General features: G+C 35.7%; 1 protein-coding gene across 4 annotated transcripts in view; it reads right to left on the minus strand.

Annotated features, from left to right (window-relative positions):
• Positions 1–8,751: 8,751 nt before the first annotated feature.
• ABCC9 (ATP binding cassette subfamily C member 9) overlaps positions 8,752–14,021 on the minus strand; it is a 194,794-nt gene continuing 189,524 nt past the window's right edge. For 2 of the 4 annotated variants that reach the window (XM_007503530.2, XM_001362697.3), the window contains 3 exons: positions 13,955–14,017; positions 12,988–13,167; positions 9,638–9,774 (listed from right to left, as the gene is read on the minus strand). In XM_007503530.2, the coding sequence (XP_007503592.1) occupies positions 13,030–13,167; positions 13,955–14,017 (201 nt within the window). In that variant the 3' untranslated portion in view covers positions 9,638–9,774; positions 12,988–13,029. Of the gene's footprint in view, positions 9,775–12,987; positions 13,168–13,954; positions 14,018–14,021 lie in introns of all 4 variants that reach the window. The other 2 variants (XM_001362608.3, XM_016425869.2) reach the window with 1 other exon arrangement.

Consider the following 14,021-nt stretch of genomic DNA (forward strand, 5'->3'; position numbering starts at 1 on the left):
TGTGACCCTAGGCAAGTCACTTAAACTACATTGCCTAGCTCTTATTGTTCTTCTGTGTTGGAACTGAAACTTGGTATCAATTCTAAAACAGAAGATTAAGAATTTTTTAAAAAATCAATATAAAAATCAATGATCTCTATTAAACATGTAGAATTATTTGAGGGAAATTTGACTAACATCTATTAAATCAAGTTTGTTATATTTTATCTTATGCTTTTAAATGTTAAAAATAATTTTCTATACACTTTAAATATTCATTGAAATTAAAATATTAGATTTGGACAAGATATGCCTAAGAGAAAGTACTATCGGTATCATTAGATATTTCTAAGCAAAACTGAGAGGAGGAGTCAAGATGGCAGCTTAGAGGCACAAAACTTCAGACCTCCACAAACCTTCCTCACCAAATCAAAACCACAATGCTTTGAAGGGGCTAAAAACCAAATCTAACAACAGGACAGAGCTAGGGAACCCTCCTGCTGGCCTAAACTTAAAAGGTATGCCCCCCCCCCCCAAGTCTGAATTCTAGAACACTCAGGTTTAAGGGGAAGGAAGAAGGAAGGTCCCAGGACCCTTCCCCTACCTACAGTGTTGATCCTCCAGTGGTGGCTAGAATCTCTGGGCAGGCAAGGGCACTAGTATGGAGGGAGTACCTTGCTGTCCCAGCTGTGCCAGGCTCAGGGTATTTAACACAGGTGGCAGGGAAGCACCTGGAGGAGAAGCACAGAGCAGGCAGCCTAGTCACAGCCAAGACACTCCATTTTGTCCCACCCCCTTTCTCAAGGTTTTGGCCTCAGGGCACATCCAGCTCTGCAGATCAACTCCACCTTGGCTGAATCCTATCAACAGGGCAGATAAGAAGCCTTCAGAGGGCAGGGAAGATCAAGCTTCAACACCCCACCCCCAGACTGCTCTGAGAGCCTTACTGACTAAGCTCCAAGGGCAAAGCCTGCAACAAATTACAGGCAACAACCTTGATAACAGGGTGGGAAGCCCAGCTCTTTGTTAGCTTCTACAGTCAGCTGGGGAAGATTTGACTAACCTGATGAGTCAGTAGAACAGAGAAGAAGCCCCTTCAGAACAGAACAGCCCAAACCCACAGATGCAGCACATAATGCAAGGAGCAAGACAACAGGCAATTATAAGGGAGAACGAAGGGGGAAAATATGAGTAAACAACAGAAAAATTTAAAAATTACAATCAATAGCTTCTATCCAGGCAATGAACAAAGAGCAAATGGAACAGAGGAGCACCAAGGAACATCAAGCAAAAACACAGAAACTCCAGTAAACTGGACACAGGCTTTGGAAGAACTAAAAATACAATTAAAAAAACAAGAGAGGCTGAAGACAACTGGGAAAAGAACTTAAAAAGCAAAATAACTCACCTGGAAACATAAAATAGTGTCTAAAAGTCAAAATTAAGCAGCTTGACAATGAGGCAAAGGAGATGAAAGAAGACCTACAAAGAAAATCAGATCGGAAGGAAAAGGATGACCAAAAATCCAGGGATGAAATTCAGTCCTTAAAAACTATAATCCAATAACTAGAAGAAAATTACTTCACAGGCAGCAAACAGGAAGTTATAAAACAAAATCAAAAGAATGAAAAAAATGAGGAAAATATGAAACACCTCATCCACAAAACAAAAAACCTAGAAAACAGGTCCTGGAGAGACAGCTTAAGAATCATTGGATTACTGGAAGATCATGACAAAAGAAAAAGCCTGGACATCATTCTACAGGAAATTATCCAAGAAAACAGTCCCAAAATTCTAGAGCAAGAGGGAAAAGTGGAGATTGAACGAATCTACAGATCAACTCTTGTACTTAATCCTCAATTGACAACACCCAGGAATGTTATAGACAAATTCAAGAACTATCAGACCAAGGAAAAAATATTACAAGCTGCTAAGAAGAAGTAATTGAGATACCTTGAAACCACAGTTAGGATAACACAGGATCTGGCTGCATCTACACTGAAGGACCAAAAGGCATGGAATATGATATTCCTGAAAGCAAAGGAACTAGGTCTACAACCAAGAATCAACTACTCAGAAAAACTGACTATATTCTTGCATGGGAAAGTATGATCATTTAATAAAATAGAAGACTTCCAAGCATTCATAAAGAAAAAACTGGATTTTAACAGAAAATTTGATGCCCAAACACAGAACTCAAGAGAATCACCAAAAGGTAATTAAGAAAGGAGTGGGGAAAAAAAAACTTTTTAAAGGGACACAATAAGTTGAAATGATCTGTATCCTTATAAGTATAAGAGGATATTGGTAACTCTTAGGAATTGTCATTATCACTTGGGTAGCTAGAAGAATTATACTTAGAGAGAATAGTGATAAACTATATAGGATGAATTGCCAAGATAAATATATATATATATATACACATATATGTATGTATGAAACTAGAGGTAAAATAAAGAGATTAATACTAAGAGAAATGGGAAAAGAGACAAAATGGGTTAAATTTATATATCATAAAGTAGTGCATGGCAGGAGTGGGGGAGAACACCAATGCACTAGAAGGGTAAAGATGTTGGAGACAGAAAATACTTAATTCTTACGTGTATTGAAATTGACTCAAAAAAGGGAAGAACAATCAGATTCATTGGGGGCAGAGAATTGATTTGTGCCCTATAGAGAAATAGAAGGTTAATACAAGGGAGGGAGAGTGTGGGAAGTACAGTAAAAAGACCCTAAAGAAAAATAGGAGGGGAATAAGAAGGGGGGAAGGGAAGCAAAATAAGGGTGGGAAATAGGGGGACTGATTAAAAATAAAACACTGGTGTAGAAGGAAATAGTGAAAGAAGAAAAGTCAGGACTTGGAGTGGAAATCAGAATGTTGGGAAATATACAGCTGGTGATCACAACTCTGAATGTGAATGGAATGAACTCACCCATAAAACAGAAGCAAATACCAAAGTGGATTAGAAACCAAAATCCTACCATATGTTGTCTATAAGAAACACATTTTAGGAAGGTAGACACACATAGGGTGAAGATAAGTGGATGGGGAAAAATCTATTGGGTATCAACTGAGAAAAAGAAGCAGGAGTCTCAATCATGATAACTGACAAAGCCAAAGTAAAAATAGATCTAGTTAAAAGAGATAGGGAAGGTAATTACATCCTGATAAAAGGCAGTATAGACAATGAGGAAATATCTGTATTCAACATGTATGCACCAAATAGTATAGCATCTAAACTTCTAAAGGAGAAACTAGTGAAGCTCAAGGATGAAATAGATAGTAAAACTATACTAGTGGGAGACCTGAACCTTCCTCTATCAGATCTAGATAAATCAAACCAAAAAGTAAGAAAGAGGTAAGAGATGTGAAGGAAATCTTAGAAAAATTAGAGTTAGTAGATATGTGGAGAGAAATAAATAGGGACAACAAGGAATACACCATCTTTTCAGCAACACATGGCACATTCACAAAGATTGACCATGTATTAGGGCATAAAAAAAACATTGCAAACAAGTGCAAAAGAGCAGAAATAATACATGCAACCTTTTCAGATCACAATTCAATAAAATAATTAGTAAGGGTACATGGAGAGGCAAATAAAAATAATTGGAAATTAAACAATATGATTCTCCAAAATTGGTTAAAGAACAAATCATAGAAACAATAATAACTTCATAGGAGAAAATACCAATGATGAGACATCCTTTCAAAATCTATGGGATACAGCCAAAGCAGTACTCAGGGGGAAATTTATATCCTTGAGTTTATATATTAACAAATTAAAGAGGGCAGAGATCAATGAATTGGGCATGCAAATTAAAAAAAAAACTAGAAAGTTAACAAATTAAAAATCCTCAGATGAAAACTAAATTAGAGATCCTAAAAATTAAAGGAAAAATTAATAAAATTGAAAGTAAAAGAACTATTTAATAAGACTAGAATCTGGTACTTTGAAAAAACAAATAAAATAGACAAAGTCCTGCTCAATCTAATTTAAAAAAGGAAAGACAAAAACTAAATTAACAGTATCAAAGATGAAAACCAAGACCTCACCTCTAATGAAGAGGAAATAAGGGAGTCATTAAAAATTCTTATGCCCAATTATATGGCAATAAATATGGCAATCTAGGTGTTATGGATGAATATTTACAAAAATATAAATTGCCTAGATTAACAGAAGAAGAAATAGAATACTTAAATAATCCCGTTAGAAAAAGAAATTGAACAAACCATCAAAGAACTCCCTAATAAAAAATCCCCAGGACTGGATGAATTCACAAATGATTTCTACCAAACATTCAAAAAACAATTAATCCCAATACTATACAAACTATTTTACATAAGCAAAGAAAGCATTCTACCAAATTCCTTTTATGATAGAAATATGGTACCAATTCCAAAGCCAGGCAGGTCAAAAATGGAAAAAGAAAACTATAGACCAATCTCCTTAATCAACATAGATGCAAAAATCTTAAATAGAATACTAGCAAAAAGACTCCAGCAAGTGATCACAAGGGTTATTCATAATGATCAGGTAGGATTTATACCAGGAATGCAAGGATGGTTCAATATTAGGAAAACCATTCACATAATTAACCATATCAACAAGCAAACCAACAAAAATCACATGATTTTCTCAATAGATGCAGAAAAAGCCTTTGACAAAATACAACACTTATTCCTATTGAAAACACTAGAAAAGTATAGGAATAGAAAGGCCTTTCTTAAGAATAATAAATAGTATATATCTAAAACCATCAGCAAGTATTATCTGAAATGGGACCAAATTAGAAGCATTCCCAATAAGATCAGGAGGGAAACAAGGATGCCAATTATCACCTTTATTATTTAACATTGTAAGAGAAACACTAGCAGTAGAAATTAGAGAAGAAAAAGAAATTGAAGGCATCAAAATATGTAATGAGGAGACCAAGCTGTCACTCTTTGCAGATGATATGATGGTCTACTTAAAGAATCCTAGAGAATCGATCGAAATGCTAGTAGAAATAATCAACTTTAGCAAAGTTGCAGGATACAAAATAAACCCACATAAGTCATCAGCATTTCTATATATTTCCAACACATCTCAGCAGCAAGAATTAGAAGGAGAAATTTCATTTAAAATCACCCTAGAGGGCGGCAGCTGGGTAGCTCAGTGGATTGAGAGCTAGGCCTAGATACTTCCCAGTTGTGTGACAATGAGCAAGTCACTTGACCCCCATTGCCTAGCCCTTACCACTCTTCTGCCTTGGAGCCAATACACAGTATTGACTCCAAGATGGAAGGTAAGGTTTAAAAATAAATAAATAAAATCACTCAAGGCAATATAAAATACTTAGGAATCTATCTGCCGAGACAAACACAGGAACTATATGAACACAACTACAAAACATTTTCCACACAAAACTAGATCTAAATAATTGGAAAAACATTAATTGCTCATGGGTAGGATGAGCTAACATAATAAAAATGACAATTCTACCCAACCTTAATTACTTTAGTGCCATACCCATTGAACTACCAAATTTTTTTTTACTAAATTAGAAAAAAAAACATAAAAAAGTTCATTTGGAAGAACAAAAAATCAAGGATATAAAGGGAAATAATGAAAAAAATGTGAAAGGTGACCTAGCAGTACCAGATTTCAAACTATACTATGAAGCAGTGGTCATGAAAACAATATGGCACTGGCTAAGGGACAGAAAGGAGGATCAGTGGAATAGACTTGGGGTAAGTGACCTCAGCAAGAACGATCTAATAAACCCAAAGTTCCCAGCTTTTTGGACAAAAATCCACTGACAAAAACTGCTGGGAAAATTGGAAGACAGTATGGGAGAGAATGGTTTTGGATCAACCTCTCACACCTACACCAAGATGAACTCAGAATGGGTGAATGAGTTAAATATAAAGAAGGAAACTTTAAGTAAATTAGGTGAACACAGAATAGTATATCTGTCAGATCTTTGGGTAAGGAAAGATTTTAAGACCAAGCAAGAGTTAGAAAAAATTACAAAATATAAAATAAATAATTTTGATTACATTATATAATTTTGATTATATTAAATTAAAAGGTTTTGTACAAACAAAATCAATGCAAACAAAATTAGAAGGGAAGCAACAAATTGGGGGAAAATCTTCATAACAAAAACCTCTGACAAGGGTTTAATTACTAAAATTTATGAAGAGCTAAATCAATTGTACAAAAAATTAAGCCATTTTCCAATTGATAAATGAGCAAGGGAAATGAATAGGCAATTTTCAGATAAAGAAATCAAAACTATTAATATGCATGTGGGAAAGTGTTCTAAATCTCTTATAATCAGAGAAATGCAAATCAAAACAACTCTGAGGTACCACCTCACACCTAGCAGATTGGCTAACATGATAGCAAAGGAAAGTAATGAATATTGGAGGGAATCTGACAAAATTGGGACATTAATGCATTGCTGGTAGAGTTGTGAATTGATCCAACCATTCTGGAGGGCAGTTTGTTATGTGGAAAGGAAACTAGACTGACAGTTTGTCGGGGAAGGGGCAGCTGGGAGTGGCAGTTGGGTCTTGTGACTAGCACTTCCTTCCTGCTAGGTTGGGGACTTGCTTCCTGATGTTGAAGGAGGAAGGAGCTTGTCAGCCCAGTCTGGTGTGGTGTGCCTCTTCTTGGTTCAGCCCGAAGATTCAGGCCCAATTGCTTCTGAAGATTAGAACTGTTCTTCTTTGCTTTCTGTCTACTGCTAAGATTCTGAATTATACAAAACTGGACTGATATAGAGTAGACGGGAGTGGGAGAACCCTCCACCAGCCTCTGGGCCTGGCCTCAGCTCTGAAGCGGAGAAAAAACTCCAATCCAAACTGGTTAATAAACTTTATATTATTTGAATCTGCAGTCAGATAACTGGACTATTTTCTGGTCATAGAGGGAGCTGAACTTCAGTTAAGTCATTCCAGGACAAACAATCCTTCTCGGACCCCTGCTGTTTCCTCTCAGCAGGGGGCATCTCCCTCCCTTGCCTCACCAAGAAATATACCCTCTCTCCCCCTCTCCTCCATACCGTATACAAACCTCACATTATTCCCCATTTTTCCAATTCCCCATTTCCTTTCCCAATAAATATTACAGTTTCTATGCCCAAAGGGTGCTAAAAGACTGTCTGCCTTTTGATTCAGCCACAGCACTGCTGGGTTTATACATCAAAGAGATATTAAGGAAAACAACTTGTACAAAATAGTTATAGTCATGCTCTTTGCAATGACAAAAAATTGGAAAATGAGGGGATGTGCTTCAATTGGGGAATGGCTGAACAAACTGTGGTATATATTAGTGATGGAATACTATTGTGCCCAAAGGAATAATGAATTGGAAGAATCTCATGTGAACTGGAACAACCTCTAGGAATTGATGCAGAGTGGAAGAAGCAGAACCAGGAGAACATTGTACACAGAGACTGATACACTGCGGTACAATTGAATGTAATGGACTTCTCTATTAGTAGCAATGCAGTGATCCTGAACAATTTGGCGGGATCTATGAGAATGAACACTATCCACATTCAGAGGAAAAACTGTGGGAGTAGAAACACAGAAGAAAAACCATTCCTTGATCACATGGGTTGATGGGTATATGATTTGGGCTGTAGACTCTAAATGATCACCCTAGTGCAAACATCAACAATATGGAAATAGGTTTTGATCTAGGACATGTGTAAAACCCAATGGAATTGCACGCCGGCTACGGGAAGGGGTGAGGGAAGGGTAGGGAAAGAACATAATTCTTGTAATCAAGGAAAAATATTCTAAATTGACTAATTAAATAAAATTTTCAAAAAAATTAAAATTAAAATAAAAAACATTTTACTTATAGTAGGTTGAACACAAATACCATGGCAAATAATATGTTTAACAAATGTTTTTTGAATTTTGAATTCATTGATATATAGAGAATTTCATTGTTTAGGGTTCCAACTGGAAGACTATGATGTAGTCTATATATTTAGAGCATTTGTCAGTTAAAAAGAGGTAAACAAAAGAGGACAATGGAGATTTTTTTATTAGAAATTATACTTAATTGGGGCAGGAATATGGACTAGGGATAGTAAGTGATCACCTTATTTTCTTAGTTTTTGTTTACCCAAATTTCATTTGCTTGCCGAACTGATAGTAAAACTCATCTTAGTAAATTGGCCTCCATGAAACACTTTTTTTTTGTTTTGTTTTCTAGTACAATTCCTGAAATAGCTTTTAGAGACTCAGTCTCACAGTTAGGAAGGTAAATGGAGTTACAAATAATTAAGATACAAGCCTAAATCAGAAAGTTGCTTTAAAGCAAAGTTTTTGAATCAACCCAGAAGTAAATAATAAAAAAAAAAATAGACCATCTTATCTTTTTTATTGTTAGCTTTTATTGTTTCCTGCTTCATCTGGCTGATTTGGCTCATATTCAACCATTGAAAATGCATTAATAGTAGCTTACTCTGTCAAGGAGAAAACCTTCTAGCCATTGCATTTCAGATAAGGACAGTAGAGAATGGCAGCTAGCCCTGAAGAGTCTGGGTTGCTGAGATCCAGAGCTTGAGGATTTTTTTCTGTATCTTACTTTATTTGTTTGATTAAATGTCTTTTATCTTTTATTGTGAACTAATGCGTCTCCCTGTCTGGCCAACTAAACACATGAATGGAAGGTCATGAGCTGTACCCACAGAATGTTCAAATCTAGGGTAGTGTTCTGTGGCTTACAGATGAGAAGAACAACAGAAGAGAATGTAACTGCTCAATCACTGAACAAATAAGAGTTTATTTTTACCCTAGTTAACATTTAAGCCTAAAATTAATTTGTCCAATAAACATTTATTAAACATTTGTGAAGTGTAAAAAACCATGCTAAGTGCTATGGGAGGATATAAGGATGATTGAAACATAATGCTTAGCCTCAAGAAGCTTATAATGTTGGAGAAGAAAGTGTTCTTGATGTATTAAACTCTCTATATATTGAGTATTGTTTTTCAAATTCTTAAATTGTCAGTATTTTGAACAAGAACTGTTAAATTAGAGTGATTTCATATTTACTAGAAATTTGATGATTTCCTTGTAACAGGCGAAACCAAGAGATAAAGACTGAGAAAAAAACTATTCATCGGTATGGATTAAACAGTGTAGTAAAAGTACAATATACCGAGTGAATTCTTTATTTCCTTACTTGATCTTCTGAAGACATCAATAATAAAGTATGACTGCTTTGTGATCAGTGTTCATGAAAATATATTAATACAAATAAATGGTTATATTGCTGAGAATCCTCTGCAAAGAATTACCAAAGATGAGGTTAGATCAAATCAAGACTTTGTAACCTTATCCTCATAGGTAGTCTAACTGGCTTTCTCATAATTACTGTGTTGGCAATAAAACAATAAGAAGTAATTACTATCTAGGAGAAACATAAAAACATTAGGCAAGCTAGGGCTGGGAACATGTGTATGCTCTTTGGTGAAGTGATTTTTTTATTATTTTAAAAACTGTCATTCATATGGGAAGGACCCTTTGTAAGCTTCAAAGTGGAAAAAAAGTTAAAATGACTTCTCCCCCAAAGATTAGAAAAGATACTCCATTAAACAGATAATAGTTAAATTTTTCTTTGATGTAAATGACCTTTAGGCACTCTTTTACATGTCTGCCCGAACAAAAGAAGCAAATACACCATCTTCCTGAGCCAAGAGGCTTTCTGGAGTGTCGTATTCTAAAATATTCCCTCGCCTCATCACAATGACCAGGTCTGCTGTCAGGATAGTGTGAACTCGATGCTGTATGGGGGAGAAGACAAATCCAATATATTGTTATTACAATCTTTCAGGTGCATAAATTAACAGTTTTAAAATAAAATATTTTAGGTATATAATCAAAAGAATTCATTATTATTGGTCTGTACGTGAAGAGATGCAGAAGTACATTAACATTTTTATACAATGAGGTACCATTTACTTGTTGACTGGCTACTATGGCTACAGATATATAAGGAACTTAGATCATGATGTAATATCTCCATGGTTGGTGCAGCTCATCTTCATAATGATAGGATAAATTATTTTAATAGCTCTTTGTTGAATGAATGATACTTAATGAATATAAAAAAGGGCTGTGGTAGACCAGTATTCAGAAGTATTGTGGTATCCAAGATGGGTCAAAAAAGTATGGGAAAACTGTGCTGGGACAGGGAGCAGTATGTTTCCCAGAGTACCTGACAAAAATGGCGCCTCTTTACAACTTACCCTCTGGGAATGAGGTAGGTGAGAGGAAAGCAGATATACCTGTGGGGAAAGGCAGACACCAAGAATGCCACAAGGGACAGAGGTAGCAAAGTACCAGGAAGTGTGGGGACGGATGGATTGAAGGACTGTGGAGAAGAGAGAGCAGATTTTCCATTCATATGGATACTCCCACATAGAGCTCCAGAAATCTTACTCTGGTTACAGTTCTATCAATATTCTTTGATTGTATAATTTTGTGCTTCCTTGTCTAGATCCAGCCTATGCTTGTGGTCCATGTCACAGTTTAACGCATTATGTATGGCAAGCTAATGAATGGCAGGAAGAAACTTCTGAGGGGCTACCTGGAATGCAATGAGAGTGTCTTGTTTGAAGCAATTAGGATTGTTAGACAAGACAAGGATCTACTCAGGAAGCCTCACCTTTCTCCGTTCTTTTGAATTCCTCACAGACTGGAGGGGTGGTGATAGTATCTGTTAACAAACCTTGAGAGAACTAAGGAGTAACCTCCATCCTTCAATTAAACACTCTACATTTATCATTTATTATTATATATTTATCATCAACAGGCTTAGCAAGCCTCCATCCACGTTCTATGCCTGTAAGTGGGTCTGGTTCACCAGTATTTCTTAGCGACTTCTCTTTGTGGCCCCATTTTAACCCTTAAAAATGTATTGAGATACCTCAGCAGTAGGAAGTTTTCTGGGGACATCTGCAGTGTCTAAGCTTGATATTATAGTTGTCCCTCGACAACAGATGATACTCATATGGAGTGTGACAGGAACTAGAAGTTGCTTATTTATTTTTTAAATCTATGCATTGTTAGGACTATCATAAGCTATGTTAGCTTTGAGTATATACAACATAATATATTCAAAAAGTATTGCCCTTGGGGAAATGGGGGAAGGAAGTGAGTTGTTTTTCTTTTTATAAGAACTTTTCTTTGAATAACATCAGCTACTCTGGTCTCTGGAAAAAACAGACTTGGTGGGCTTTGTAAGGTTTACTATACATCTGTATACTTTAATAAAAACAAAATTAAACTAAACCCTAATTATTCGTCTGTTTTCCTAACAACTGTTATCTTTAAAAAATTAATTTAACCATTCACTGAAACAAGTAGGCCTCCAAATCCATAAATAGATTGCCATAAACATTGGCTTGCTACACTAACATCGTATTTATATTAAAAGATAAGAACTAAAAAGTTAGAAACTTTGGCCAAGATGGCAAATATAGCTTAGTTTCATCTGATTAGTCCAAATTATTATTTTTTTAATAAAATGCTATCAGTGGTAATAATGTTGACAAAATTCTTAATTCTTTCTGAAGGAACTAATCTAATTGCCAATGGAAAAATCCATTTTAATATGTGAGTAACATTTAATGCTTCAGTATTTGAGAGATTGTGGCTTGAAACAAGTCTTTCTTAAGATACTTCCCTAATTTTCTAGGTCATTTGATAAAATCAATAGAAAGGTTCTTAGTTAAGGAAAAAAAAGGTACCCTTATCACAGAAATAAAAAAAAAAGATAGTCAAATCCCTCCCTATTTCCTTCAGTGCAAAGGCCTTTTCTATGGCTTCAGAGAAGAGATGATCTGACATTTGGCCCCAACCATGATTCTCCCTTGCAGCCAAATCCACCATTAGTTGAACACAAAAAAGGTTTCTGTTAAGTTAATGGTACCTTATCCTCCAAGTGTGTTGCAGAAAAGAAGGTGGTTAAGTGATACATGGATTGAATCACGAGGAACTATTAACAATATAAAGAGCAGAAATCAGACAAGAAGATACAATGCTCCTGTCTGTTCTAATAATGCATGCCAGGTAATCTTCCATGCTAGACTATATAGTAGCCCCGTATTCTCTGCATAATGGGAATCATAGCCAGACTTGCAAAATGTAAAATAGACTTTTGCTTACATGGATCAACTTATGTGGTACCAGGCAGGTTCGGGGAATTTATCAGGTAACCTTTCCATGGAATGAGGAACCATGGTGGCATCATCATCAACAATAATAGCAATGTCATTTATACAACATTTTAAAGTTTGAAAACTTTTACAAATATATTATTTCATTTTCAGTTCACAAGAAGGCTAGATATGTAGGATAGATATGATAGAAGGAGGACACTGAAAGAGTATAGAGTTAGGTAAGGGGGGCAGGGTGCAAAAGAAAAACACTACACCACACGTTTGTCTTTATCAGTCTTGGTGGGGATCATTTCTCTCCCAATTTGTGTAAGTTGTCCTCCTCCTCGTCCATCTTTCCCACTTGCCCTCTCTCAACATCACCCCTAATCACTCACATACACACACACAGCCAAATTGGACTAGCACAGCAATTTCATGCATGCCATCTTGGCAAGACTTTAAGCCACAGAAAATTAATTTCAGTGAATAATGTACTATTTAAAAGTCAAACAACAGACATGCATAATATTTATGAAAACACGTAAGTAACACACTGAGAGATACTGAAATTGGCCCTTAAACGACAAAATTAGTCTAGTGGTAATAGATTCATTCTTGATATAAAATTAAAATCATATTCTTTTATCCAATTTATGTTAATACACATATGTTTATATGCATTTGCATAATTTAAATAATATAAGGCAAATTCAAGGCAATTTCTTTTCTTTGGGGCAATACAGGCCAGTGGCCAGCCACCCTCCCCACTGTACTTCCGCACCCTTGCATACAGCTATCTTTGCATTATGGTACAGAAGCTGGTAAAATAACTACCAGAGAATGAGATGCTTTAAATGTTGAGTAGATTGTGATGGTCTATTTGTGGGTCATCACCAAAGTGGAAAAGAGGCCATTCTTGTGAGCAAGCAAGTTTGGAACAGAGTCACATTCCACTAAAATACCCTCAGAAAATACTAAAACAAGGCCAGCGTCCATGATAGAAGACACTCGATGCTAGAAAGAAAAGAACAGAAAGGAGAACAAGAGGAAGAGTCAGCAAGAGGGAAAATGTCCAGTTGGCTTATTGAAAGAAAGTAATTCTGAATACAAGAAAGAATTTCCCCAACAACCAGTGAAAGGCAAAGGGGCTAGATGGAAAAAAAAAAACAAGAGTTTATATCAAGTAGGAAATAGAATAAATTATTTAAAATTTCTAAGATAAAGGTACAACATGAAAATGATACTCTGCAGTCATTTTGATGACATGGGCATAGCACTTTCCAAAATTAAATAAAGTGGAACCATGCTACAAGGACAGCAAGTATTCTTCCCCAGTGGTATCAATGACAGCACTTAAATTAGGTGCAGAAAACCAGTAGCATATTTGGCAATCAAATTTAGGAATCCTGATTCCTAAACTGCTGCTCAGACCACCAGATTATGCTCCTGGGAAAGCAAGTGAGACATCTGTTGAAGAATAGAACTGTTCCATATGAATATCTTTGTTAGGGAGGGATAGCCTTCCATTGCAAAAGAGTAGAATTAAATGTATAACCATCAAATGAATTCCTCTGGATTTTATGGCCATAGATCCACATGTTCAGTTTATTTTTAAACTGAAGTTCCCAAAGGTAGTTTGGAAGTTTTGATGAAAAGATTTTTAAGCTGGAGATAATTTTCTCGTGTTTTGAGGAGCACATATACAGTAACTCAGCTAGAGGAATAACTAATTTAATATAGAAATGTATTTTAATCATTCAAAAGCAAAGAGGATCAAATTAATAATGTCTCCTATACTTACAGCAATTGTTACAACTGTGCGGTCTGCAAAGGCAGTCATAACCACTTTTTGCAAAATGTTTTCCTGT

Source organism: Monodelphis domestica, chromosome 5 (assembly GCF_027887165.1).
Source record: "Monodelphis domestica isolate mMonDom1 chromosome 5, mMonDom1.pri, whole genome shotgun sequence".
Taxonomy (NCBI): Eukaryota; Metazoa; Chordata; class Mammalia; order Didelphimorphia; family Didelphidae; genus Monodelphis; species Monodelphis domestica.